The sequence below is a fragment of the Eubalaena glacialis genome, chromosome 7, assembly GCF_028564815.1.
Source record: "Eubalaena glacialis isolate mEubGla1 chromosome 7, mEubGla1.1.hap2.+ XY, whole genome shotgun sequence".
Lineage (NCBI taxonomy): Eukaryota > Metazoa > Chordata > Mammalia > Artiodactyla > Balaenidae > Eubalaena > Eubalaena glacialis.
The window spans coordinates 72345581-72373143 of NC_083722.1; the positions used below are offsets into that span (position 1 = coordinate 72345581).

The 27563-nt window shown below is 44.6% G+C and overlaps 1 protein-coding gene and 1 non-coding gene across 2 annotated transcripts in view; one reads left to right on the forward strand and one right to left on the reverse strand.

Annotated features, from left to right (window-relative positions):
• PTPN23 (protein tyrosine phosphatase non-receptor type 23) overlaps nucleotides 1-27563 on the forward strand; it is a 41372-nt gene that overhangs the window by 9136 nt on the left and 4673 nt on the right. Inside the window, exons 3-15 of the mRNA XM_061196673.1 lie at nucleotides 23466-23593; nucleotides 23829-23905; nucleotides 24534-24583; nucleotides 24737-24868; nucleotides 25114-25194; nucleotides 25290-25421; nucleotides 25506-25553; nucleotides 25960-26016; nucleotides 26144-26202; nucleotides 26384-26463; nucleotides 26577-26691; nucleotides 26784-26849; nucleotides 27221-27366. Coding sequence (XP_061052656.1) covers nucleotides 23466-23593; nucleotides 23829-23905; nucleotides 24534-24583; nucleotides 24737-24868; nucleotides 25114-25194; nucleotides 25290-25421; nucleotides 25506-25553; nucleotides 25960-26016; nucleotides 26144-26202; nucleotides 26384-26463; nucleotides 26577-26691; nucleotides 26784-26849; nucleotides 27221-27366 — 1171 coding nt within the window. The remainder of the gene's footprint in view (nucleotides 1-23465; nucleotides 23594-23828; nucleotides 23906-24533; nucleotides 24584-24736; nucleotides 24869-25113; nucleotides 25195-25289; nucleotides 25422-25505; nucleotides 25554-25959; nucleotides 26017-26143; nucleotides 26203-26383; nucleotides 26464-26576; nucleotides 26692-26783; nucleotides 26850-27220; nucleotides 27367-27563) is intronic.
• Nucleotides 12062-12168, reverse strand: LOC133095855 (U6 spliceosomal RNA). Its single transcript, XR_009701711.1, has one exon. It is a non-coding gene; the product is annotated as a U6 spliceosomal RNA (small nuclear RNA).

A 27563-nucleotide genomic window follows, 5' to 3' on the forward strand; every position in this document is an offset into this window, starting at 1 on the left:
TGCGCGGGCTTTCTCTAGTTGCAGCGTACAGGGACTACTCTTTGTTGCGGTGCCTCTCGTTGCGGTGGCTTCTCTTGTTGTGGAGCACGGGCTCTAGGCACGCGGGCTTCAGTAGTTGTGGCGTACAGGCTCAGTAGTTGTGGCTCGCGGGCTCCAGAGCACAGGCTCAGTAGTTGTGGCACACGGGCTTAGTTGCTCCATGGCATGTGGGATCTTCCCGGACCAGGGCTCGAACCCGTGTCTCCTGCATTGGCAGGCAGATTCTTAACCACTGTGCCACCAGGGAAGTCCCTTATCTATTTTAAATATAGTAGTGTGTATATGTCAATCCCAAACTCCCAATTTATCCTTCCTCCGCCACCTTTCCCCTTTGGTAACCGTAAGTTTGTTTTATAAGTCTGTGAGTTTTTTTCTGTTTTGTAGATAAGTTCATTTGTATCATTTTTTTAAGATTCCACATAGAAGTGATAGCATATGATATTTGTCTCTGTCTGACTTACTTCACTTAGTGTGATAATCTCCTGGTTCATCCATGTTGCTGCAAATGACATTATTTCATTCTTTTTTAACGGCTGAGTAATATTTCACTGTATATATGTAGCACATTTTTAAAAAAAAATTATTTATTTTTGGCTGTATTGGGTCTTCGTTGCTGTGCGCGGGCTTTCTCTAGTTGCAGCGTACAGGGACTACTCTTTGTTGCGGTGCCTCTCGTTGCGGTGGCTTCTCTTGTTGTGGAGTATGGGCTGTAGGCGTGCGGGCTTCAGTAGTTGCAGCACGCAGGCTCAGTAGTTGTAGTACACAGGCCCTAGAGTGCACAGACTTCAGTAGTTGCAGTGCGTGGGCTCAGTAGTTGTGGCTCGTGGGCTCTAGAGCGCAGTCTCAGAAGTCGTGGTGCATGGGCCTAGTTGCTCCACAGCATGTGGGATCTTCCCGGACAAGGGATTGAACCTGTGTCCCCTGCATTGGCAGGCGGATTTTTAACCACTGCGCCACCAGAGAAAGTCCTGTACCACATCTTCTTTATCCATTCATCTGTCGGTGGACATTTAGGTTGCTTCCATGTCCTGGCTATTGTAAACAGCACTGCAGTGAACATTGGGGTGCATGTATCCTTTCGAACCTTTCAGGCTTCTGTTCCATTACTTCTTCCCCCTTACCTTTCACCCCCAAGACAAATCCCAACCCCTGCCAAACCGCTGTGCTGAGGGTGCTGTTGTACGTAGGTGGGGTAACTCTAAGGAAGGAGGCTGGAGGTGGGAATCCTCCCACCAGGAGACTTGGAGGCCAGCTGACTTTTCAAAGCTGTTTCAGCCCAGAGGGTCCAACATCCTTTGGGTACACTAGGCTTGGTTTAACTGTAGGAGGGCCCACCTGGATCTGGAGACTGTGGTTTCATCCAGAGGGACCAGGCACTACACGTCTGTGGGGGTTGAGGGGGGGCTTGTTTGCTGGCACATCCTCCCCAGCTCCCTCAGCCCCATGACTGTCCAGCCTCGGGACCCAAGCCTGCTCAGGCATTAGGGATGTGACACCAGCCAGGGTCACCGAGGTCTGAGGGGAATAGAGTAGGCATTTCTTTTTTTCTTTTCTTTTTTTTAAAATTTTTATTTTATGTTGGAGTATAGTTGATTTACCACGTTGTGTTTGTTTTAGGTATACAGCAACCTGATCCAGTAATACATATACATATATCTATTCTTTTTCGGATTCTTTTCCATGTAGGTTATTACAGAGTGTTGAGTAGAGCCCCCTGTGCTATACAGTAGGTCCTTGTTGATTATCTATTTTATATATATTAGTGTGTACAGGTTAATCCCAACCTCCTAATATATTCCTCTTCCCCCACCTTTCCTCTTCGGTAATCATAAGTTTGTTTTCTAAGTCTGTGAGTCTGTTTCTGTTTTGTAAATTAGTTCCTTTGTATCAGTTTTTCGTATCTACCTATAAGTGATAACATGATATTTGTCTTCCTCTGTCTGATTTCACTTGGTATGATCATCTCTAGGTCCATCCACGTTGCTGCAAATGGCATAATTTTATATGGCTGAGTAATATTCCATTATATATATGTGTGTGTGTGTGTATATATATATATATTTATATATATATATACACACACACACACACCACATCTTCTTTAGCCATTCATTTGTCGATGGACATTTTGGTTGCTTCCATGTCTTGGCTATTTTAAATAGTGCTGCAGTGAGCATTGGGGTGCATGTATCCTTTCAAACAATGGTTCTCTCTGGGTATATGCCCAGGAGTGGGATTGCTGGATCATATGGTAGCTCTATTTTTAGTTTTTTTTTTAAATTAATTAATTAATTAATTAATTAATTAATTTATTTATTTATGGCTGTGTTGGGTCTTCGTTTCTGTGCGAGGGCTTTCTCTAGTTGTGGCAAGCGGGGGCCACTCTTCATCGCGGTGCGCGGGCCTCTCACTGTCGCGGCCTCTCTTGTTGCGGAGCACAGGCTCCAGATGTGCAAGCTCAGTAATTGTGGCTCACGGGCCCAGCTGCTCCGCGGCATGTGGGATCTTCCCAGACCACGGCTCGAACCCGTGTCCCCTGCATTGGCAGGCAGATTCTCAACCACTGCGCCACCAGGGAAGCCCTATTTTTAGTTTTTTAAGGAACCTCCGTACTGTTCTCAATAGTGGCTGTACCAATTTACATTCCCACCAACAGTGTGGAAGGGTTCCCTTTTCTCCACACCCTCTCCAGCATTTATTGTTTGTAGATTTTTTGATGATGGCCATTCTGACCGGTGTGAGGTGATACCTCATTGTAGTTCTGATTTGCATTTCTCTGATAATTAGTGATGTTGAGCATCTTTTCATGTGCTTTTTGGCCGTCTGTGTGTCTTCTTTGGAGAAATGTCTATTTAGATCTTCTGCCCATTTTTGATTAGGTTATTTGTTTTTTTGATATTGAGCTGCATGAGCTGTTTGTATATTTTGGAGATTAATTCCTTGTCAGTTGCTTCATTTGCAAATATTTTCTCCCATTCTGAGGGTTGTCTTTTTGTTTTATTTATGGTTTCCTTTGCTGTGCAAAAGTTTTTAAGTTTAATCAGGTTACATTTGTTTATGTTTGTTTTTATTTCCATTACTCTAGGAGATGGATAGGAAAAGATCTTGCTGTGATTTATGTCAAAAAGTGTTCTGCCTATGCTTTCCTTTAAGAGTTTTATAGTGTCCGGCCTTACATTTAGGTCCTTAATACATTTTTTTAAATTAATTAATTAATTTTTGGCTGCATTGGGTCTTTGTTGCTGCGTGCGGGCTTTCTCTAGTTGCGGCGAGCAGGGACTACTCTTTGTTGTGGCGTGCGGGCTTCTCATTGCGGTGGCTTCTCTTGTGGCGGAGCACGGGCTGTAGGCGCGCGGGCTTCAGTAGTTGTGGCTCGCAAGCTCTAGAGCACAGGCTCAGTAGTTGTGGTGCACGGGCTTAGTTGCTCCGTGGCATGTGGGATCTTCCCAGACCAGGGCTCGAACCCATGTCCCCTGCATTGGCAGGCGGATTCTTAACCACTGCACCACCAGGGAAGCCCCTTTAATACATTTTGAGTGTATTTTTGTGTATGGTGTTAGGGAGTGTTCTAATTTTATTCTTTTGCATGTAGCTGTCCAGTTTTCCCAGCACTTCCCACACATTTATTGAAGAGACTGTCTTTTCTCCATTGTATATTTTTGCCTCCTTTGTCATAGATGAGGTGACCATAGGTGTGTGGGTTTATCACTGGGCTTTCTATCCTGTTCCATTGATCTGTATTTCTGTTTTTGTGTCAGTACCATACTGTTTTGATTACTGTAGCCTTGTAGTATAGTCTGAAGTCAGGGAGCCTGATTCCTCCAGCTCTGTTTTTCTTTCTCAAGATTGCTTTGGCTATTTGGGGTCTTTTGTGTTTCCATACAAATTGTAAAATTTTTTGTTCTAGGGACTTCCCTCGTGGTCCAGTGGTTAAGACTGCGCCTTCCAATGCATGGGGTGTGGGTTCGATCCCTGGTTGGGGAGCTAGGATCCCACATGCCTCGCGGCCAAAAAAACCAAAGACATAAAACAGAAACAGTATTGTAACAAATTCAGTAAAGACTTTAAAAATGGTCCACATCAAAAAAAAAAAACTTAAAAAAAAATTTTTTTTTTCTAATTCTGTGAAAAATGCCATTGGTAATTTGATAGGGATTGCATTAAATCTGTAGATTGTTTTGGGTAGTATAGTCATTTTCACAATATTGATTTTTCCAATCCAAGGACATGGTATATCTCTCCATCTGTTTGTGTCATGTTTAATTTCTTTCATCAATATCTTACCGTTTTCTGAGTACAGGTCTTTTGCCTCCTTAGGTAGGTTTATTCCTAGGTATTTTGTTCTTTTTGTTGTAATGGCAAATGGGATTGTTTCCTTGATTAATCTTTCTGATCTTTTGTTGTTAGTATATAGAAATGCAACAGATTTCTGTGTATTAATTTTGTATCCTGCAATTTTACGAATTCATTGATGAACTCTAGTAGTTTTCTGGTGGTATCTTTAGGATTTTCTGCATATAGTATCATGTCATTTGCAAGCAGTTGACAGTTTTACTTCTTCTTTTCCAAGTTGGATTCCTTTTATTTCTTCTTCTCTGATCACCATGGCTAGGACTTCCAAAACTATGTTGAATAAAAATGGCAAGAGTGGACATCCATGTCTTGTTCCTGACCTTAGAGGAAATGTTTTCAGCTTTTCACCATTGAGTTTGATGTTAGGTATAGATTTGTCATATGTGGCCTTTATTATGTTGAGGTGTGTTCCCTGTATGTCCACTTTCTGGAGAGTTTTTACACAAATCGGTATTGAATTTTGTCAGAAGCTTTTTCTGCATCTGTTGAGATGATCCTATGGTTTTTATTCTTCAATTTGGTAAGGTGCTGTATCACACTAATTGATTTGCCGATACTGAAGAATCCTTGCATCCCTGGGATAAATCCCACTTGATCATGGTGTATGATTCTTTTGTTGTACTGTTGGATTCGGTGTGCTGAGTATTTTGTTGAGGATTTTTGTGTCTATGTTCATCAGTTATATTGGCCTGTAATTTTCTTTTTTTGTGGTGTCTTTGGTTTTGGTATCAGGGCGATGGTGGCCTTATGGAATGAGTTTGGGAGTGTTCCTTCCTCTGCAATTTTTTGGAATAGTTTTAGATGGAATAGTTTTAGAAGGACAGGTATTAACTCTTTTCTCTAGATATTTGATACAATTCACCTGTGAAGCCATCTGGTCCTGGACTTTTGTTTGTTGGGAGTTTTTTAATCACAGTTTCAATTTCAGTACTTGTGATTGGTCTGTTCATATTTTCTCTTTCTTCCTGGTTCAGTCTTGGAAGATTGTACCTTTCTAAGAATTTGTCCATTTCTGTTTCCATTTTATTGGCATATAGTTGCTTGTAGTAGTCTCTTGTGATTCTTTGTATTGGGTTGGCCAAAAAGTTTGTTTAGTTAGTGAATACATTGTTCAATACAGTTCTTGGTGAAAATGAAAAATGTCTTTTATGTTTACTTAAAACCGAACAAATTTTTTGGCCAACCCAATATTTCTGTGCTGTCAGTTGTAACCTAGTTTTCATTTCAATTTTATTGATTTGAGCCCTGTCCCTTTTTATCTTGATGAAACTGGCTAAAGGATTATCAATTTTGTTTATCTTTTCAAAGAACCAGGTTTTAGTTTCATTGATCTTTTCTATTGTTTTCTTCATCTCTATTTCATTTATTTCTGCTGTGGTCTTTATGATTTCGTTCCTTCTACTAACTTTTAGTTTTGTTTGTTCTTCTTTCTCTAGTTGCTTTAGGTGTAAGGATAGGTTGTTTGTTTGAGATTTTTCTTGTTTCCTGAGATAAGATTGTATTGCTATAAACTTCCCTCTTAGAATTGCTTTTGCTGTGTCCCATAGGTTTTGGATCATTGTGCTTTCATTTTCATTTTTCTCTAGGTTTTTTTTTTTTTTTAATTTATTTTTGGCTGCGTTGGGTCCTCGTTGCTGCGCGTGAACTTCTCTCTAGTTGCTGTTGTCTTCGTTGTGGTTCTTGGGCTTCTCATTGCGGTGGCTTCTCCTGTAGCGGAGCACGGGCTCTAGGCACGTGGGCTTCAGTAGTTGTGGCACACGGGCTTAGCTGCTCCACGGCATGTGGGATCCCCCCAGACCAGGGCTCGAACCCGTGTCCCCTGCATTGGCAGGCAGACTCCCAACCACTGCGCCACCAGGGAAGCCCTCTCTAGGTATTTTTTGATTTCCTCTTTGATTTATTCAGTGATTCATTGATTGTTTAGTACCATATTGTTTGCCTCCACGTGTTCGTGTTTTTTATCATTTTTTCCTTGTAGTTGATTTCTAATCTCAGGCTTGTGGCCAGAAAAGATGCTTAATATGATTTAATTTTCTTAAATTTACTAAGGCTTGCTTTGTGGCCCAGCATGTGATCAGTCCTGGAGTATGTTCCATGTGCACTTGAAAAGAATCTGTATCTGCTGCTTTTGCATGGAATGCACTATAAATATCAATTAAGTTCATCTGGGCTGATGTGTCTTAAGGGCTGTGTTTCCTTATTGACTTTCTGTTTGGATGATCTGTCCCTTGATGAAAGTGAGGTGTTAACGTCCCCCACTATTACTGTGTTACTGTTGATTTCTCCTTTTATGGCTGTTAGTATTTGCCTTATATATTGATGGGCTCCTGTGTTGGGTGCATATATATTTACAATTGTTATATCTTCTTTTTGGATTGATCCCTTGATCATTATGTAGTGTCCTTCTTTGTCTCTTGTAACACTTTTTTTTTTTAATTTTTAAATTATTTTATTTTATTTTAGGCTGCGTTGGGTCTTTGTTGCTGTGTGCGGGCTTTCTCTAGTTGCAGTGAGTTGTTGCGGAGCATGGGCTCTAGGCACACGGGCTTCAGTAGTTGTGGCGCACGGGCTTAGTTGCTCCGCGGCATGTGGGATCTTCCCGGACCAGGGCTCGAATCCATGTCCCCTGCATTGGCAGGCAGATTCTTAACCACTGCGCCACCAGGGAAGCCCCTCTTGTAACACTCTTTATTTTAAAGTTTATTTTATCTGATATGAGTATAGTAAGTCCCCTACACACGAACGAGTTCTGTTCCAAGAGTGCGTTCGTAAGTCCAGTTTTGTTTGTGAGTCCAACAGAGTTAGCCTAGGTACCCAACTAACACAGTCAGCTATATAGTACTGTACTGTATTAGGTTTATTATAATTTTCACACAAATAATACATTAAAAAAAACCCACAAAAAATAAAGAAAACATTTTTAATCTTACAATATAGTACCTTGAAAAGTATAGTAATACAGTACAGCAACTGCATACAGGGGCTGGCATCGAGTGAACAGGCAATAAGAGTTACTGACTGAAGGAGGGAGAGGAGGTGGGAGATGGTAGAGCTGATGGATCGTCAGCAATAGGAGATGGAGGGCAAGCTGCAGTTTCACTCATGCCTGAAGTTGATGGCACAGGTTCTGGTTCCTTGCTGGATTCAATTCCATCTACCCTCTTGAAAAAAATGTTCCAGTGATGTTTGGGTAGTACTGTACCAGCTACACCACCGCTGCATTTATGCTTGCTTCCGGACATCCTGGGCTTGAAATAAAGATACTATACTACTGTACTTTATACAGTACTGTACCGTAAAGTACACAAAAACACAGCCACTCGTAGAAGATGCATGCACGTGACAATGTACGCCAGACACATGAACTGACTTACATGATTAGACATGAGAATGCACGTTCACATCTTTGAAAGTTTGCAACTTGAAGGTTTTATGTAGGAGACTTACTGTATTGCTACTCCAGCTTTCTTTTGATTTCCATTTGCATGGAATACCTTTTTCTATCCCGTCACTTTCAGTCTGTATGTGTCCCTAGGTCTGAAGTGGGTCTCTTGTAGACAGCATATAAATGGGTCGTGTTTTTGTATCCATTCAGCCAGTCTGTGTCTTTTGGTTGGAGCATTTAATCTGTTTATGTTTAAGGTAATTATCGATATGTATGTTCTTATTGCCATTTTGTTAATTGTTTTGGATTTGTTGTTGTTTTTTTTTTAATTAATTTATTTTTGGCTGTGTTGGGTCTTCGTTGCTGTGTGCCGGTTTTCTCTAGTTGTGGTGAGCGGGGGCTACTCTTCATTGCTGTGCGTGGGCTTCTCATTGTCATGGCTTCTCTTGTTGTGGAGCATGGGCTCTAAGCGCGCAGGCTTCAGTAGTTGTGGCACATGGGCTCAGTAGTTGTGGCTTGTGGGCTCTAGAACTCAGGCCCAGTAGTTGTGGCGCATGGGCTTAGTTACTCCATGGCATGTGGGATCTTCCCAGGCCAGGGCTCAAACCCGTGTCCCCTGCATTGGCAGGAGGATTCTTAACCACTGCGCCACCAGGGAAGCCCCTTGGATTTGTTTTTGTAAGTCTTTTTTCTACCCTTTTGTTCTCTTCTCTTGTGATTTGATGACTGACTGTAGTGTTTTGTTTGGATTCCTTTTTCTTTTTTTGTGTGTGTGTATCATTATAGATTTTCAGTTTGCGGTTACCATGAGGTGTTTTTTTTTAAAAATAAATTTATTTATTTATTTTTTGGTTTTGGCTGCATTGGGTCTTCATTGCTGCACACCGGCTTTCTCTAGTTGCGGCAAGCAGGCTTCTCATTGCAGTGGCTTCTCTTGTTGCAGAGCACGGGCTCTGGGCCCTCAGGCTTCAGTAGTTGTGGCACATGGTTTCAGTAGTTGTGGCTCGCGGGCTCTAGAGCGAGGCTCAGTAGTTGCGGCGCATAGGCTTAGTTGCTCTGTGGCATGTGGGATCTTCCAGGACCAGGGTTCGAACCTGTGTTCCCTGCTTTGGCAGGCGGATTCTTAACCACTGCACCACGAGGGAAGTCCATAAATAGCTTTTATTATGTCAAGATATATTCCCTCTATACTCACTTTTGTAAGGGTTTTTATCATGAATGGATGTTGAATTTTATAAAATTCTTTTTCTGTATCTGTTGAGATGATCATGTAGCTTCTGTCATTTTTGCCCTTCACCCCCCCTTTTTTTTTTTTTTGGCCACGCCATGTGGCACGTGGGATCTTAGTTCCCTGATCAGGGATTGTACCCATGCCCCCTGCAGTGGAAGCATAGAGTCTTAACCACTGGGCCAGCAGGGAAGTCCTGGTTTCTGTCCTTTCTTTTGTTAATGTGGTGTATCACATTGATTGACTTGTGTATGTTGAACCATCCTTGTGACCCTGGGATGAATCCAACTTGGTCGTGGTGTATGACCTTTTTTATGTATTGTTGGATTTGGTTTGAGAATTTTTGTGTCTATATTCATCAAAGATATTGACCTGTAATTTTCTTTTTTGGTAGTGTCTTTGGTTTTGGTATCAGGGTGATGGTGGCTTCATAGCATGTTATTGGGCGTGTTCCTTCCTCTTCAATCTTTTGGAAGAGTTTGGGAAGGATTGGTATAAGTTCTTTGTATGTTTAGTAAAGTTCCCCAGTGAAGCCATCTGGTCCTGGACTTCTGTTTGTATGGAGGTTTTTTTAATTACACATTCTGTTTCATTTCTAGTGATTGGTCTATTCAAGTTATCTATTTCTTATTCATTCAGTTTTGATGGGCTGTATGTTTCTAGAAAGTTGTCCATTTCTTTGAGGTTGTCAAATTCGTTGGCCTATAATTATTCATAGTATTCTCTTATGGTTTTTTGTATTTCTGCAGTATCTGTTGTGATTTCTCCTTTTTCATTTCTTATTTTGTTTGTGACTTCTCTTTTTTCTTCTTGGTGAGCCTGGCTAGAGGTTTGTCAATTTTGTTTACCCTTTCAAAAAACCAGCTCTTGGTTTTATTGATTTTTTTTTGTCTTGTTTTTTTCATCTCTATTTTATTTATTTTCTCTCTGATCTTTATTATCTCCTTCCTTCTGCTGACTTTCGGTTTTGTTTATACTTATTTTTCTAATTCTTTTAGGTGGTGGGCTAGGTTGTTTATTTGAGATTTTTCCTGTTTCTTAAGGAAGGCCTGTATTGCTATGAACTTCCCTCTAAGAACTGCTTTTCCTGCATCCCAGAGATATTTATGGTTGTGTTTTCATTGTCATTTGCCTCAAGGTATTTTTTAATTTCTTTGATTTTTCTTGTTCACCCATTGGTTTTTTTAGTAGTATGTTGTTTAGTCTCCCTGTACTTGATTTTTTCTTGTTTCTTTCTCTGTGGTTGATTTCTAGTTTCATGCTGTTGTGGTCAGAAAAGATGCTTGAAATAATTTCTATACTATTAAATTTGTTGAGGCTTGTTTTGTGCCCTAGTATGTGGTCAGTCCTAGAGAATGTTCCATGTGCACTTGAAAAGAATGTGTATTCTGTTTTTTTTTTGGATGTAATGTCCTGAAGATATCAATTAAGTTTAACTTTTCTATTGTATTATTTAGGATCTTTGTTGCCTTATTGATTTTCTGTCTCAAAGATCTGTCCATTGATATGAGTGGGGTATTAAAGTCTCCTACTGTTAATGTATTCTTGTCAGTTTCTCCCTTTATGTCTGTTAGTATTTGTTTTATTTATTTGGGTGTTTCTATGTTGGGTGCATATATGTTGACAAGTGTAATATCCTTTCCATGTGTTGCTCTTTTTATCATTGTACAGTGTCCTTCTTTTTTTTTTAATTAATTAATTTATTTATTTATTTTTGGCTGTGTTAGGTCTTCGTTTCTGTGTGCGGGCTTTCTCTAGTTGCGGCGAGCGGGGGCCACTCTTCATCGCGGTGCGCGGGCCTCTCACTGTCGCGGCCTCTCTTGTTGCGGAGCACAGGCTCCAGATGCGCTGGCTCAGTAGTTGTGGCTCACGGGCTTTGTTGCTCCGCAGTGTGTGGGATCTTCCCAGACCAGGGCTCGAACCCGTGTCCCCTGCATTGGCAGGCAGACTGTCAACCACTGCGCCACCAGGGAAGCCCTACAGTGTCCTCCTTTATTTTTCTTTATAGCCTTTGTTTTAAAGTCTATTTTGTCTGGTATGTGTGACCCCTGCTTTCTCGTCATTTCCGTTTGCATGAAATATCTTTTTCCATCCCCTCACTTTTAATCTATGTGTGTCCTTTGCCCCAAAGTGGGTCTCTTGTAGGCAGCATATTGTAGGCTCTTATTTTTTTAATCCAGTCTGCCACTCTGTATCTTTTGATTGGAGCATTTAGTCCATTGACATTTAAGGTAATTATTGATAGGTATGTATTTATTGCCATTTTAAACCTTGTCTTCCTGTTGATTTTATTTTGTGTTTTCATTTCTTTTTTTTTTTTTTACATCTTTATTGGAGTGTAATTGCTTTACAATGGTGTGTTAGTTTCTGCTTTATAACAAAGTGAATCAGCTATACATATAGATATATCCTCATATCTCCTCCCTCTTGCATCTCCTTCCCACCCTCCCTATCCCCCCCATCTAGGTGGTCACAAAGCACCGAGCTGATCTCCCTGTGCTCTGCAGCTGCTTCCCACTAGCTATCTGTTTTACATTTGGTGGTATATATAAGTCCATGCCACTCTCTCACTTCGTCCCAACTTACCCTTCCTCCTCCCCGTGACCTCAAGTCCATTCTCTACGTCTGCGTCTTTATTCCTGTCCTGCCCCTAGGTTCTTCATAACTTTTTTTTTTTTAAATTCCATATATATGTGTTAGCATATGGTATTTGTTTTTCTCTTTTTGATTTACTTCACTCTGTATGACAGACTCTAGGTCTATCCACCTCACTACAAATAACTCAATTTCATTTCTTTTTACGGCTGAATAATATTCCATTGTATATATGTGCCACATCTTCTTTATCCATTCATCTGTTGATGGACACTTAGGTTGCTTCCATGTCCTGGCTATTGTAAATAAAGCTGCAGTGAACATTGTGGTACATGACTCTTTTTGAATTATGGTTTTCTCAGGACATATGCCCAGTAGTGGGATTGCTGGGTCGTATGGTAGTTCTATTTTTAGTTTTTTAAGAAACCCCTCCATACTGTTTTCCATAGTGGCTGTATCAAAAAAATATAGAACGCTTCATGGATTTGCGTGTCATCCTTGCACAGGGGCCATGCTAATCTTCTCTGTATTGTTCCAATTTTAGTATATGTGTTGCCGAAGCGAGCACTCCCATTGATTTTATATTTCTTCTTTGTCCCTTTCTTTTTCTTTTTCCTTTTGTGGTTTGATGATTTTCTTTTGTATTATGCTTATCTTCTCTTCTTTTTCTTTTTTTGTGAATCTGTTTTATGTGGTTGCCCTGTTTTTCAAGTATGTTAACTCCTTCCTATATCTAGTTGCTTTAGACTGGTAGTCCAATAGGCTCAAACACTTTCTAGAAAAAAAAATCTACATTTTCTTACTCTTCTCTCCCACATTTAATGATTTTGATGTCCTCTTTTGCATCTTTATGTTTATCCTTTTGCCATTCATTGTGGTTATCATTGCTTTCAGAAAAATTTTTTTATTATTTTAAAAATCTGTGTACTTTCTTGTTTAAGTGATTTACTTTCCAATTATGATTTTCTCTTTCCTATAGATTCTTACTGCTTTTGTTATTTATTTATTCTTTGGCTGTGCCATGCGGCCTGTGGGATCTTACTTTCCTGACCCTAGATCAAACCCAGGCCCCCTGCAGTGGCAGCACAGAGTCCTAACCACTGGACTGCCAGGGAATTCCCTCAACTTTTCTACTTAGATAACACCTTTCAATATTTCTTTTAGGATAGGTTTAGTATTGCTGTATTCTTTTAGTTTTTGCTATCTGAGAAATTCTTTATCTCTTTTTCTATTCTAAATGATAATCTTGCTGGGTAGAGTATCCTGGGTTGCAGATTTTTCCCTTTTGGGACTTGGAATATATCTTGCCATTCCCTTCTGGCCTGCAGCATTTCTGTAGAGAAATCAGCTGATAACCTTATGGTGGTTCCCTTGTAATTAATTCTTTGTTTTTCTCTTGCTGCCTTAAGAATCCTCTCTTTATCTTTAACTTTTTTTAATATGTCTTGTGTAGGTCTGTTTAGGTTTATCTTGTTCAGGACCCTCTGTGCTTCCTGTATCTGGATATGTTTCCTTCTCTAGGTTTGGGAAGTTTTCAGCCATAATTTCTTCAAATACAGTTTCATTACCTTTTTCTCTTTCTTCTCCTTCTGGAATCCCTATTATGCATAGATTGGCCCAGTTTATGTTATCCCATAGGTCTCATATTGCTTTCATTTTTTGTCATTTGGGTTTCTGTCTGCTGTTGTAATTGGGTGATTTCCATTATTCTGTCTTCTAGATCACTTATTTGTTCTTCTGCATTATTCATTCCTCTGTTCATAGCCTTTAGTCCAGCTTTCATCTCTTCAAATGAATTCACTAATTCTTCTTGGCTCCTCATAATTTCTAGTTCCTTTTTACAGTAGTCTGCATTTCTGTCAATAGCCTTTCTCAGTTCCTTCAGTATTTTCATTATCTCCTTTTTTATTTTTGTTTATTTAGTTTTGGCTGCATTGGGTCTTCGTTGCTGCGCGGGCTTTCTCTAGTTGTGGCGAGTGGGGGCTACTCTTCGTTGCGGTGTGCGGGCTTCTCATTGCAGTGGCTTCTCTTGTTGCAGAGCATGGGCTTTAGTTGCATGAGCTTCAGTAGCTGTGGCACGCGGGCTCAGTAGTTGTGGCTCACGGGCTCTAGAGCGCAGGCTCAGTAGTTGTGGTGCACGGGCTTAGCTGCTCTGCGGCATGTGGAATTTTCCCTGTGTCCCCTGCATTGGCAGGCGGATTCTTAAGCACTGCGCCACCAGAGAAGTCCCTCATTATCTCCTTTTTGAGCTTGGTGTCTATTAGACTGAAGAGGTCTGTTTCATTGTTTGTTCTTTCAGGGGTATTCTCTTGATCTTTTAATTGGGAATGGTTCCTTTGCTTCTTCATTTTACTTATATTTCTCTTGCTGTATGAGTTGAGGAGAAACAATTATCTACTGTGGTCTTGGAGGGCTATTTTTATGTGGAAACATCCCTGTGTAGTCTGTGTGGGTTTAATATTTTTGGGTGTGAGGGCTGTTTTTAGTATGGATGCCTGCCACCTCTTTCCTCACTGTATGCTGGCTATCATCCCCTTGATAGGAGGTGTGACTGATGTGCTGACCAGAGCCAGCACTGGATATTGAGCAGGGCCTCCTCTTTGCTCTGTGGTTTTCACTGCCTTGTCCGGGGCAGGGTGTGCTCCCCAGTTGTTGGAGTAGAAGCCCCCAGATCCGTTTCTGAGTTGCATTTCTGGTATGTGGTGCGAGGTAGGTTGGATTGGGGTGCTCCCACTGGGAGAGGAGCCATTGAGTACTCCTCCTTCTCCTGAGCTGTTCACCTGAGTGTGCTCCGTTGTGTCACCTTTCACCTATTGTGCAGACTCTCAGAGTACACTGTTACTGGCACTGCCCTCGGCCCCACCTCAACCATAGGTATGCTGGCAGTCCACCCTGGTACCTCTCAGGCTTTGTTTTCACAATGCCACCAGCGCAGATCCACAGAAGTCAGGTCCCAAGACTGCAGTAGTCGTGCACCTGGACCTGCTGTGGGTGCTATGGAGGCAGCTCAGACCCTGGCTCAGCCCAGCCTCCTGGTGTACACGCCCACAATGCCCACAGCTGCTAAGGCCAGACCTGTCCCAGCCATGGGAGCACCAGTTTTCTGTTCGGATGTTCTGCAGGCACTGAATTTACAAAGCTGGCAGCGGAGGTGTAATTCTGTGGTTCGTTCAGCCACAGGGAGAGATTTCAGCTCTGCTTCCTAAGTCACACGGCCCCTGGGGCTCAGCTGTGATTTCAGCCCCACCTCTGTGTGTGGGCAACCCACTGGTGTCTGCACCCAGGGCTGCTGAAGCAGTGGCTAGAACGTGTGAGCCTGCCCAGGGTGGGAGGGAACCAAGGTGGCAGCTGGAGTGCACGGGCCTGCCCAGGCAGAAGGGAGCTGGGGCAGCGGCCGGAGCCCATGGAGGTAGGAGCCGGTGGGTGGGGAACGAGGCTGCAATGGTGGCCCCACCTCTCCCTTCCTGCGCCACTTAACAATGGCACTTCGCTTCTGTGGCAGCCTGGGCTTCTTCCATGAACACTCCTGGTTGCTGTGCCCCACACTCCAGCCCCTTTAGGCTGTCTCCATGCAGCCAACAGCAGTCCTCTCCCCAGGTCTGTCCTCTAAACCCCACGTTCCAGCATCCAGCCCCTGCCCATACCAGCAAAGGTGCTTCTAAGGCTGGGATGCACAGGGCAGTGGCACGGCCCATCTGTGTAATCTCTGGCTGTCCTGCCTGCCACTAACTGGTTGTTGCTCTCTCTGAGCCTTGGAAACTTCTTTTCTGTCCCGGCTGATCTTTCCACTGGTGAGGGGACTTCCCAGGGTGTCGGAACCTCTCTCCTTCAGCTCCCTCCTAGGGGCGCAGGACCCATCTGCTTCCTCTTTATTTTTTTTTCCTTTTGTCTTACCCAGTTACATGGTGATCTTTCTTGTCCTTTCAGGTGTTTGAGGTCTTCTGCTAGTGTTCAGTAGGTGTTGTGTGAGAATTGTTCCATCTGTAAATGTATTCTTGATGTATTTGTGTGAAGAATTAAGTTCCATGTCCTACTACTCCACCATCTTGATTCCAATCCCCTTTATCCATTTTTTTTTTGGCTGTGTTGGGTCTTCGTTGCTGTGCGTGGACTTTCTCTAGTTGTGGTGAGCGGGGGCTACTCTTCATTGTGGTGCGCGGGCTTCTCATTGCAGTGGCTTCTCTTGTTGCGGAACGTGGGCTCCAGATGCGTGGGCTTCAGTAGTTGTGGCACGTGGGCTCAGTAGTTGTAGCTCTCGGGCTCTAGAGCACAGGCTCTGTAGTTGTGGCGCACGAACTTGGTTGCTCTGCGGCATGTGGGATCTTCCCAGACCAGGGATCGAACCCGTGTCCCCTGCATTGGCAGGCAGACAATGTGCCACCTTAACCACTCTGCCACCACGGAAGTCCCCCTTTATCCATTTTTGAATTGAGTTTCTGTTGTTAAGTTGTAGGATGTCTTCATATATTCTGGATATTAACCACTTATCAGATACATGATTTGCAAATATTTTCTTCCATTCCATGGGTTGCCTTTTCACTTTGTTGGTTGTGTCCTTTTGATGCTCAGAAGTTTTAAATTTTGATGTAGTCCAGTTTACAATTTGTTCTTTTGTTGCTTATGCTCTTCAAGTCACATCCAAGAAATCATTGCCAAATTCAGTGCCACGAAGATCTTCCCTTTTGTTTCTTCTAAGAGTTTTATAGTTTCAGCTCTTATATTTAGGTCTTTGCTCCATTTTGAGTTTATTTTTGTAAATGGTGTAAAGTAAGGTTCCAGCTTCACTCTTCTGCATGTAGATATTTAGTTTTCCCAGCACCATAAATTGAAAAGACTGTCCCCCATTGAATGGTCTTGGCACCCCTGTCAAAAATCATTTCATTGTGTGTATTAGTTTGCTCTGGCTGCCATAACCAAGTACCCCAGACTGCTGGCTTAAACAACAGAAATTTATTTTCTCACAGTTGTAGAGGCTAGTAGTCTGAGATCAAGGTGTTGGCAAAGCTGACTTCTTCTAAGGATTCTTTCTTTGACTTGTGGATGACCATCTTCTCCCTGTATCTTCACATGGTTGTTCTTCTATGTATGTCTGTAGAAGGACAACAGTCATATTGGATTAGGGCCTACCTCTAGGATCTCATTTCACTCTATCTCCTAAGGCTCTATCTCCTAAAATACAGTCACATTTGGAGATACTGGGAGTTAGGACTTTAGTATGAATTGGTGAGGGGGGGCATTATTCAGTCCATAACACCATATATTTGAGGGTTTATTTCTGGGCACTCTCTTTTACTCCATTGGTCCATATGTCTTTATGCTAGTACCAAACTGTTTTGATTATTATAGCTTTGTAATAGGTTTTGAAATGAGGAATTGTGGGATCTCCAATTTTGTTTTTCTTTTTCAAGATTGTTTTGGCTATTTGGGGGGGGGTCCCTTGAGATTCCATATGAATTTTTAGGATGGATTTTTCTATTTCTGCAAAAAATGCCATTGGGATTTTGATGTGGATTACACTGAATCCGTAAAAAAGTAAAATCCAAAAACTGTATCACTTTAGGGAGGCTTGCCACCTTAACAATATTAAGTCTTTTAATACATGAGTATCAGATGTCTTTCCATTTATTTATGTCTTTAATTTCTTTCAGCAAAGTTTTGTAGTTTTCTCTATGCAAGTCTTTGGCCTTCTTGGTTAATTTTACTTCTAAGTAATTTATTCTTTTTGATGCTATTGGAATTGAAATTCAAAAAAAATTTTTCTTTAATTGTGATTGTTTAGAAACAACTGATTTTTGTGTATTGATTCTGTATCCTGCAACTTCACTGAATTCATTAATTCTAACAGATTTTTTTGGTGCAATCTCTAAGGGTATTTTTACATAGGAGTTCATGTCTGTGAAAAGAGATAATTTTGCTTTTTCCTTTCTAATTTGGATGCCTTTTATTTCTTTTTCTTGCCTGATTGCTCTGGCTGGAACTTCCAGTACTGTGATAATACAAGTGGTTGATGTGGGCATCCTTGTCATCTTGTTTCTTGTGTGAGAGGAAAAGTTTTCAGTCTTTTACTAACTTAGTATGATGTTAGCTAAGGGCTTTTCATATATAGCCTTCATTTTGTTGAAGTAGAGGTACTTACCTGCCTTTTAAAGAAGGTGACACCGTTCTTAAGAGGAAGAAAAAATTGTCAGGTGAATTATCTCATTTGCTACTCTGTTTGAAAGTAGTTAAGAACAACTGTTTCTATTTGAATAACAAAAGAGGATTTAAATAACATTTTTATTTATAATTTCAAAGTGTAGGAGATTGTCTCTTCCCCCCAAAGCAGGTATAATTAATTGGTATGTTTATATATGCTAAAGATATATTCTTTAAAGACTACTGTGTATAAATTGAATTTTTAAAAACTATTAGTCTCTTATGTAGAAAACAAAAGGTGGAGTCACACACCAGTGTTATAATAATATTAGCTTATATAATTGCCCATGTACAGTGTACCTTTACTGGGATCTTTATTTCTTCATATGGCTTCAAGTTACTATCAAGTGTCCTTTCATTTCAGTCTATAGGACTCCCTTTAGCATTTCTTGCAGGGCAGATCTGGTGGTGGTGAATTCCCTCAGTTTTTGTTTAGCTGGGAATGTCTTGATTTCTCCTCAGTTTTGAAAGATTTCTCCTCAGTTTTGCCAGATATAGGATTTTTGGTTGACAGTGTTTTTCTTTTAGCACTTGGAATATATCAACCTACTGCCTTCAGTTCTCCAAAGTTTCTGATGAGAAATCTGCTGATAATCCCATTGAGGATTCCTTGTATTTGATGAGTCACTTCTCTTGTGCTGCTTTCCATGTTCTCTGTGTCTTTCAACAGTTTGATTATAATTCTTCTTGGTGTGGGTCTCTGAGTTAATTTTACTTGAAGTTCATTAAGCTTCTTGGATGTTTATATTCATGTCTTTAGTCAAATTTGGAAATTTTTTTGCCATTATTTCTTCACATATTCTCTCTGCCCCTTTCTCTCTCTCTTCTTCTGGGACTTCCACAATGTGTATGTTGATCTGTTTGATGGTGTCTCACAGGTCCCTTAGGCTCTGTTCACTTCAATAATTTTTCTTTCTGTTCCTTAGACTTGATAATTTCAGTTGTCCTAGACTTTTTTTTTTAATATTTATTTATTTATTTAGGCTGTGCCAGGTCTTAGTTGTGGCATGTGGGATCTTTATTGTGGCATGCAGACTTATTAGTTGCGGCATGCGGACTCTTAGTTGCGGCATGTGGACTTCTTAGTTGTGACATGTGAACTCTTAATTGTGGCTTGCATGCAGAATCTAGTTCCCTGACCAGGGATCAAACCCAGGCCCCCAGCATTGAGAGCGTGGAGTCTTACCCACTGGACCACTAGGGAAGTCCCCTCAATTGTTCTAGCTTTGATTTCACTGATGGTTTCATCTACCTACTCAAATCTGCCTTTGAATCACTCTAGTGAATTTTTCAACTCAGTTATTGTACTTTTCAGCTTCAGAATTTCTTTTTGGTTTCTTTTTAAGTTTTCTGTTTCGTTGATATTTCCATTTTGTTCCCTATGTCATTTTCTTGACTTTTTCCACATCTTCCTTTAGTTCTTTGAGTATCTTTAAGACAGTTGTTGTTTTTTTTTAATAGTATAATTCTTTTTTTTAAATTATTAATTGATTAATTTACTTATTTTTTTGGCTGTGTTGGGTCTTCATTTTTGTGCGAGGGCTTTCTCTAGTTGCAGCAAGTGGGGGGCCACTCTTCATCGCGGCGCGCAGGCCTCTCACTGTCGCGGCCTCTCTTGTTGTGGAGCACAGGCTCCAGACGCGCAGGCTCAGCAGTTGTGGCTCACGGGCCCAGCCGCTCCGCGGCATGTGAGATCCTCCCAGACCAGGGCTCGAACCCGTGTCCCCTGCACTGGCAGGCAGAGTCTCAACCACTGCGCCACCAGGGAAGCCCCTAAGACAGTTGCTTTAAAGTTTTTATCTAGTAGAGCTGTCATCACATCTTTTTCAGGAACAGTTTTTTGTTTTTTCTTGTTTTTTTTTTGTTTTTGTCCCTTTGAATGAGTCATATTTTCCTATTTCTTTATATGTCTTGTATTTTTGTTGTTGTTGAAAACCGGACATTTGAATCTAATGATGTGGTGACTCTGGAAATCAGAATCTCCCCTTTCCCCAGGGTTTGCTGTTTGTTTGTTTGTTTGGAGTGTTGTAGGCTGTCTCTGTACCAAGAATCAGTCTGAGGTGTGAACTTATAGTCTTCTCAGGTCTTTTCTGAGCCTTTGCCTTCCCCTGGGTGTGCATGATGACTTTCTAACTTCCTCTGAATATGTGGTTGCTTTTGAATCCAATAGTCCTCAATATCTGGCTCCCAAAAGGAGAAAAAGAGAAAAATGAAAGGATGAGGGGGGAGAAGCACTGGTGCTTTAAATCCCCTTCAAGTCACTTCAGCCAGAGGGGGAGGTGCAACAACAGTGTCCGCCTCCTCTTTGCACCTCTGAGATCAGAAGCAGCGCGATCAGCCCTGATCAGAGCAGATCCCTGATATTTGGAGGACAGCGTCCTCATTGCCCACCCTGGCTCCCACAGGCTGTGTGTGCAAGCTGCTCCAGGAACACATGCAAGGCTGCCTGCACAGGGATGGGCACTGGGTAGCTGCTATTGTGCTAAGGGCTGAAATTCACCAAAATTTATCTAAACATTCCTCTGCACGTTTGCAAGTCCTCAGTAGACTCCAGGAGTTCCAGAACAGTTATATCAGACAGATTCTGCCAGTGCATTTGTTGTCTATGTGGGGAGACGGATTTCTGGTGCTTCCTACTCTGCTACCTTCCCAGAATACTCCTTGTAAGTTAAATTTTTAAAAAGATTTTGTTTGAAGAGTTTGAAAACTGAGATAATCTTAACCCCTCAGACTACCATTGTTTTGTGCACAAAACACCCTCGAGGGAGCATTGCCACCCAGCTCCAAAGCCTCTCCTGAGGCAGATCCTTTATGGTGTAGGGCAGGTAGCCTGCACAGAGCAGTGGGCTGGAGAGAGCCAACCCCAAGAATGCTCCAGATTTGAGGCTATTCCCAGCACAGACAGCTCACAGGACATCAGGATAGTCACTTTCCCCTTCCTGGGGCTTGAGTTACTCATTGAAAGAGTGTGGGAGTTGGACTAGATCAGTGTTTCTTCAGTGAAACCACAGAACAAACTTTCTTACGTAGAACGCTGATAATTATTTCAGTGAAAAAAAAATTATCAGATCAAGAAAACTCCCAGATTCAGCAGTGTATAAAGTGAAAATAAAATAGAGTAACTAAATGAACTATTACAGAAGTTTTAGAACACTGGTCCAGTTTTTAGTGAATTACAGGAAATTTATGAAAGCACAGAGATGTAGAAAGCAGAGACAGCATAAGTCAAGTTAACCTTTTACCATAACTCATTGATTTGCAGTGGAAATGGAAGGTGGATATAATCTGGAAATCTGTAGGCAATTCTCTTTTCCTGATCTGGGCCTCAGTTTCCTCATCTGTAAAACTGGGCCTGAAGTAATTCTTTTTTTTTTTTAATTTTATTTATTTATCTATTTTTATATTTAATTTTTGGCTGAGTTGGGTCTTCGTTGCTGTGAGCTGGCTTTCTCTAGTTGCGGTGAGTGGGGGCTACTCTTCGTTGCGGTGTGCGGGCTTCTCGTTGCAGTGGCTTCTCTTGTTGCAGAGCATGGCCTCTAAGTGCGTGGGCTTCAGTAGTTGTGGCACGTGGCTCAGTAGTTATGGCTCGCGGGCTCTAGAGCGCAGGCTCAGTAGTTGTGGCGCACGGGCTTAGTTGCTCCGCGGCATGTGGGATCTTCCCAGACCAGGGCTCGAACCCGTGTCCCCTGTATTGGCAGGCGGATTCTTAACCAGTGCGCCACCAGGGAAGCCCTGAAGTAATTCTTTAAGAAGACTTTTCAGTTACTCTGGAATAAATTTTTGGTTCTGTGATCACAGGGAATAAAACTGACAGAGGTGGTGAGGGGGTTGTTGGAGGGTGGGGGAGTGGGTGTGGTGTGGTGGCTGGGCTTGCTTTCAGACTCCCCTGTTCTGCTCTACTCCTACCACATGCAGTTCCTCAGAGTGTGACAGGCCAGGGTGGGACAAGAGGGAGCTGCATTCTTGGTTGGATTAAAGGGTGCAGGTGAATCTCCATGACCTGGAGGGAGGGTTGCTTCCATTGTTTCCCAAAGATGGTTTTAGGAAGTACAAAGACAAACATTTTTTAATCTTTTTGTATATGCTTTAGTATTTTAAAAATGTGTAGCTAGCACATCATACCTGTTATTTTAGAGATGTTAACTGCTTAGGATGTGGCTCCACTTTAAAAAATGGAAAACGTTAAGTGCCATTTCATTATGGTGGAAGTATGATGGGGAGGGGAGTGATAAGAATGACTATATGAGAAGCCTCGGCCTCTGGGATAGGCCCCTTGAGGTGGCACCTCAGCAGTATGGCTGTGACACGCCTTATCCTTGCACTGGGCATTCTAGAGGGCAGAGAGGGAGCTTAGCATTCCTGTTGAAAGAGGAGACTGAGGCCCAGAGGGGAGATGGTCCCCCAAGACACTGCTGGGAAGTGGTGTTGAGTGGACTGGTGCTGGACTCTTCCTCCTCTGATGTCCCACAGGGCATCCGCGTCCCTTCTGAGCATCCCAGACAGAAGGCTCAGAGCCCAGCTCTGGAGTGTCTTGTCCTAGAGGATTTTTTTTTTTTTTTTTTGCGTGGGGGGGGGGGAAGGTGTGCTGTGCAGCATGCAGGATCTTAGTTCCCCCACCAGGGATCGAACCTGTGCCTCGCACCCCTGCATTGGGAATGCGGAGTCTGAACCACTGCACCACCAGGGAAGTCCCCTAGAGGATTTCTTCTAGCTGGTGCCCAGCAGCTCTACTGGGCCCTTCAGCTGCTGGAACCCTGGTGTGGGGCTCTCTGGTCCCTCCAGCAGGTGGGGTTAGGGTATGCACAGCGATTCAAGCCCCTCCACTCTTTGTGCACCTGCTTCTTGGAGGGTATACTGTCTGTTCTTCCGTTTGTTTGAGCAGAGGGTTCACTTTGTTTTGTTTTTTCCCCAAATGGGACTAGCTTTATTGCTTACTATAAAAATTGAAAATTGTTTGTATAAAAGAATACATAAGCAATATAAAGAATCAAATATGTCTCTGTATGCATGTATAGAATAAGATAAATTACTTAAACCCAACTATCCAGGGATAATCACTTAACTGTCTAGATTTTTTCCTCTGTTTATATACCTAGTTGATATCAATTTCCATATGATTTTATAAAAATGAAATTATGTTGCTTATCTGTTACATGCTTTTTTCCCCCCAACAATAAATGTGTTATGGACGTCTTAACATATCAGTAGAGATCCTTGTCTTCAGTTTTCATGGCTGCAGAGTATTCTCTTTTGTGGGTAGCCTTGACGTAATTTATTTAATCCTCTTTAATGGAAGTTTTGGTGGCATCCAGTATTTGGCCCTGTTAATGTTGTGATAAATATCCTTGCATGCTCATCCAAGCATTTGCTTTTCTGGATTTCTTACTGTATATTTTTAGATACAGAACTGTGGGTCAAACATTAAGTACATTAAAATTTTTAATGCATGTTTTAAACTGCCTCCTGGAAAAGTGGGACTGATTCAGTCCAACAGTCCTGGCTGGTAGGATGGTTGTTGAATGACTACAGGTAGCTGTGGGCTTTCTTTGGGTCCCTTAGACTGTGCAGTCCCCCAGCTCTGATTATTTCCTGGGCATTTGTGGGTGGACAGCCCTGCCTGTCTTCTACTCCAAAATGACAGTAGGCCTGCTTCTCCCATCCGTCCCCCAGAATGCTGTTCGTGTCCCACGGGACTTTGAGGGCTGCAGTGTCCTCCGCAAGTACCTGGGCCAGCTCCACTACCTGCAGAGTCGGGTCCCCATGGGCTCAGGCCAGGAGGCCGCTGTTTCTGTCACCTGGTGAGAGCTGGCAGGGCTGGGGGGAGCCTGGAGGTTGCCTGGGACAGCCCAGGGGTGTCTGGGCGGTGGGGATGCCCCTCTCCCCACCACCCCGCTTTCTTTTCCTTGCTACACAGCATGGGGAGTGGCTTGGTGTGGTCTCCCCAGGCCTCCCTCCCATCCGACGCAGCACTGGGGGTGGCGGGTCGCTTCACCAGCTCCTTCCCTCGAGATGACTGGGGTGGCCTGTCCACAGGACTGAGATCTTCTCAGGCAAGTCTGTGGCCCATGAAGACATCAAGTATGAGCAGGCCTGCATTCTCTACAACCTTGGTGAGCTACCTAACCCCTTCCCCATGGCCCTACCTCCCAGCCCTGCCCACCCCATCTCAGCTCAGCAGGAGGCCACAAGGGCAGTGGGCTGATGGAAGGAAGACACCTGGATTCTGACCCTCCACTGCCTTCTCACAGCTCTGCTGGTGCCTCTCTTCTGGGCCACAGGGAGCCACCCTGCTGGGGAGAGGCTCTACTAGGCTGGCTGCCACATGGTGTTGCTACTGTGTGCTCCGGCCCAGAGGGGTGGCCTCTCTTTTCTGACTGGACAGCTCCCAGCCCCCCTTGTGGCTTTGGGTTGCTTCCAGCAGGAGGAGAACAACGCTGGCCTAGACTGGCCTTGCCGTCAACCCTGATGGCTCAGCCTTAGCCTGGGGAGCCCCGAGTCCTGTGTAGGCATCCCTGAGGCTCTGAGACTGGACTTGTAGGCTGAGGGCTGTGGACGGCAGGAGCCCCTTCCCTTCCACCCCATCCCTGCCTGGTGCAGAGCCAGAGACTGAGACCCCATTTACTCCAGCTTTGGTGTCCTTGGACCAACTGCCCCAGTTCTCAGACCCCTGTTGTCCTGATCATGAGTGACACCAGCAGCCCCAGGCTAGCCCTGACCCCATGTTCTGTGCCTCCCCAGGGGCGCTGCACTCCATGCTGGGGGCCATGGACAAGCGCATGTCTGAGGAGGTGAGGAGGGTAGGGGCAGTGGGTGGGTCATAGGACAGAACCAGGGAGGGGTGCTGAGTGTTGCCAGCCTCCAGAGTGTGAATCCTGCCCCGTGGAGTGGACACAGGCAGCTCTGTGGCTCTGCTTCTGGCATCCTCCCCTGTTCTCTCCCAGGGCATGAAGGTCTCCTGCACTCACTTCCAGTGTGCAGCAGGTGCCTTTGCCTACCTGCGTGAGCACTTCCCTCATGCCTACAGCGTTGACATGAGCCGGCAGATCCTCACTCTCAATGTCAACCTCATGCTGGTGAGGAGACGACACCCTTGTTGGGGCCGAGTTGAATCCAGGGGTGGGCACGGTTAGGGCTGGATCCTAGAAGTCCTGTGCACATGGCAGTGAGGGACAAGCAGAGGCCTGGGCTTTGATCTTTTGAGCCCCAGGTGGATCAGGAGCAGGGCTGTGCTGCTTGGAGTGCGGGAGGCTGGACGGAGAGGGCATCCGCGTGGTCTGTGCCGCTGAGGAATGGAGTGCATCTCCATCTGCTCTTCCAGGGCCAGGCTCAGGAGTGCCTTCTGGAGAAGTCCATGTTGGACAACAGGAAGAGCTTTCTGGTGGCTCGCATCAGTGCACAGGTAGGGACAGGGATAGACGGTGGCCCTCAAGGGACTGATGCCAGGCTTTTGGTTTACTCCCGATCCCCAACTTATAGCCCTGTCCTGGCTTCTAGGTGGTGGATTACTACAAGGAGGCGTGCCGGGCCTTGGAGAACCCCGATACCGCCTCACTGCTGGGCCGGATCCAGAAGGACTGGAAGAAGCTGGTACAGATGAAGATCTACTACTTTGCGGCTGTGGCTCATGTGAGGGCACCGTGGCCACCAGGGCTGGGCTGGGCTGAGTTGCCATAGCTCAGGAAGTAAGTAGCGATGTCTCTTCTTTCCCAGTTGCACATGGGGAAGCAGGCTGAGGAGCAGCAGAAGTTCGGAGAGCGGGTGAGTGAGCCGTGGCCAGGAGGGGACTCTGGACTGGTCCCAGCCTTGTTAGTCAGATCCTCGTGGGGACCCTTCTTCTGTCTCTCACCCCCACATCCCTGGCGGCCCCCCGCCGTAGACCTGGTGTTTCTCATGTGTTGTCCCATTTGTGCAGCCTTCATCCCCAGGGGACGGAGGAGGCGCAGCAGGCTCCCCTCAGGGGATGGCTGGTGGGAGATGTAGGCTGTGGGGTGGAGCTGGTAGACACTAACCGTGGTGCTGTTGGCTGGGCTGGCGCGTGGCTTCCTCCTCAGCTCCTTGTCTTCTGATGGGTCACCTGATGGCCAGATAGGCTCGGTGTGGGTTGGGGTGGCGGAAAGAGTAGGGTCCAAGCAGGGAAGGACGGACTGGTCTCTGTCCCCCACAGGTCGCGTACTTCCAGAGTGCCCTGGACAAGCTCAATGAAGCCATCAAGCTGGCCAAGGTAAAGATGAGGAAGAGCCTGGCTGCCCCTCGGAGCCTGAGAGGACAAGGAGCAAGCCTGGTGGGGCTGAGGGGTCTCCTGGCACTGGCTGTGGTTGGCACTGAGCACCCCCATCCCTACCCTACAGGGCCAGCCTGACACCGTGCAAGACGCACTTCGCTTCACTATGGACGTCATTGGGGGAAAGTGAGTTTCTGGGGCTCGGGGTGGCTCTGGTTCCTTCTTGTTAGGAGGGGTCTTGGCCTTTTGCCTGCATCGTTGGGAGGAAGCCACCAGGGCCAGAGAGTAGTGGCCCACGTGGGAGGCTAGGTCCTGGATCCCTGCTGATCACTCAAGACTCCCCATTCCTCCTTCTCCTGACCCCCAGATACAATTCTGCGAAGAAGGACAATGATTTCATCTACCACGAGGCTGTCCCAGCACTGGACACCCTTCAGCCTGTAAAAGGTCTGAAGCTGAGGGGAGGCCAAGGATCGGGGTAGGGATGAAGATGGGACAGGAGAGAGGCAGTCGAGGTTCGAGTGGGCCTGGTCTCTACGATTCTTCCTCACCCCTCCCAGGTGCCCCCTTGGTGAAGCCCTTACCAGTGAACCCCACAGACCCAGCTGTTACGGGCCCTGACATCTTCACCAAACTGGTACCCATGGCTGCCCATGAAGCCTCGTCGCTGTACAGGTGGGCGGGACAGGCAGGCCCTATTAGCCCAGGTTGGGTTGGGATATCTCAAAGAGACGGCTTCCAGCGAATTGCTGTCACTTCTCCTGCAGTGAGGAGAAGGCCAAGCTGCTTCGGGAGATGATGGCCAAGATTGAGGACAAGAATGAGGTCCTGGAGTGAGTGCAAGGCTGGGGTGGGAGGCATGGAGGGTACACACCAGACCTCTGTGGGGTCCCCAGTGCTGCCTGCGACAGGGAGAGGAGTAAATGAAAGGTCTGTTGGCACCAGCAGGCCTCCTGGCTGCGCCCTCCCTGCCCAGGGTCTTGTATGCTAGATTTGTAAGTTGAGAGTCACGCATCTTGAGAGGAGGATGTCCCATTGTTTCCAGCAGTGCCCTGGGCATGTTCTGTGGTGGCAGTTGGGATGCTGATTTGTTGTCTGTTAGGACCTCAGACCTTGCTTCAGTGGTGGGGGCTTGCCCTGGTGGGCTCCTTGTGTAGCTGAGGGATTGAGCCAGCACCCACCTGGTCCCGTTGCCCCCCAACAGCCAGTTCATGGACTCAATGCAGCTGGATCCTGAGACAGTGGACAACCTTGATGCCTACAGCCACATCCCACCCCAGCTCATGGAGAAGTGTGCAGCTCTCAGCGTCCGGCCCGACACTGTCAGGAACCTCGTCCAGTCCATGCAAGGTGAGTGAGGAGGAAAAGCAAGCAGGTGGAGAGCGGGAACGTGGGAGTCATCTGCTGCGGCCTTCTCTGTGTCCCTTGTTGACCGAGGATGGAGGTTTTCACCTCTCCCAGCACCCGTCACAGCACCCACTGCACACTTCGGCGAACCACCGCACCCTGTGTGCCCTCTGTCTGCACTGCTCAGCCAGCACTGGGCT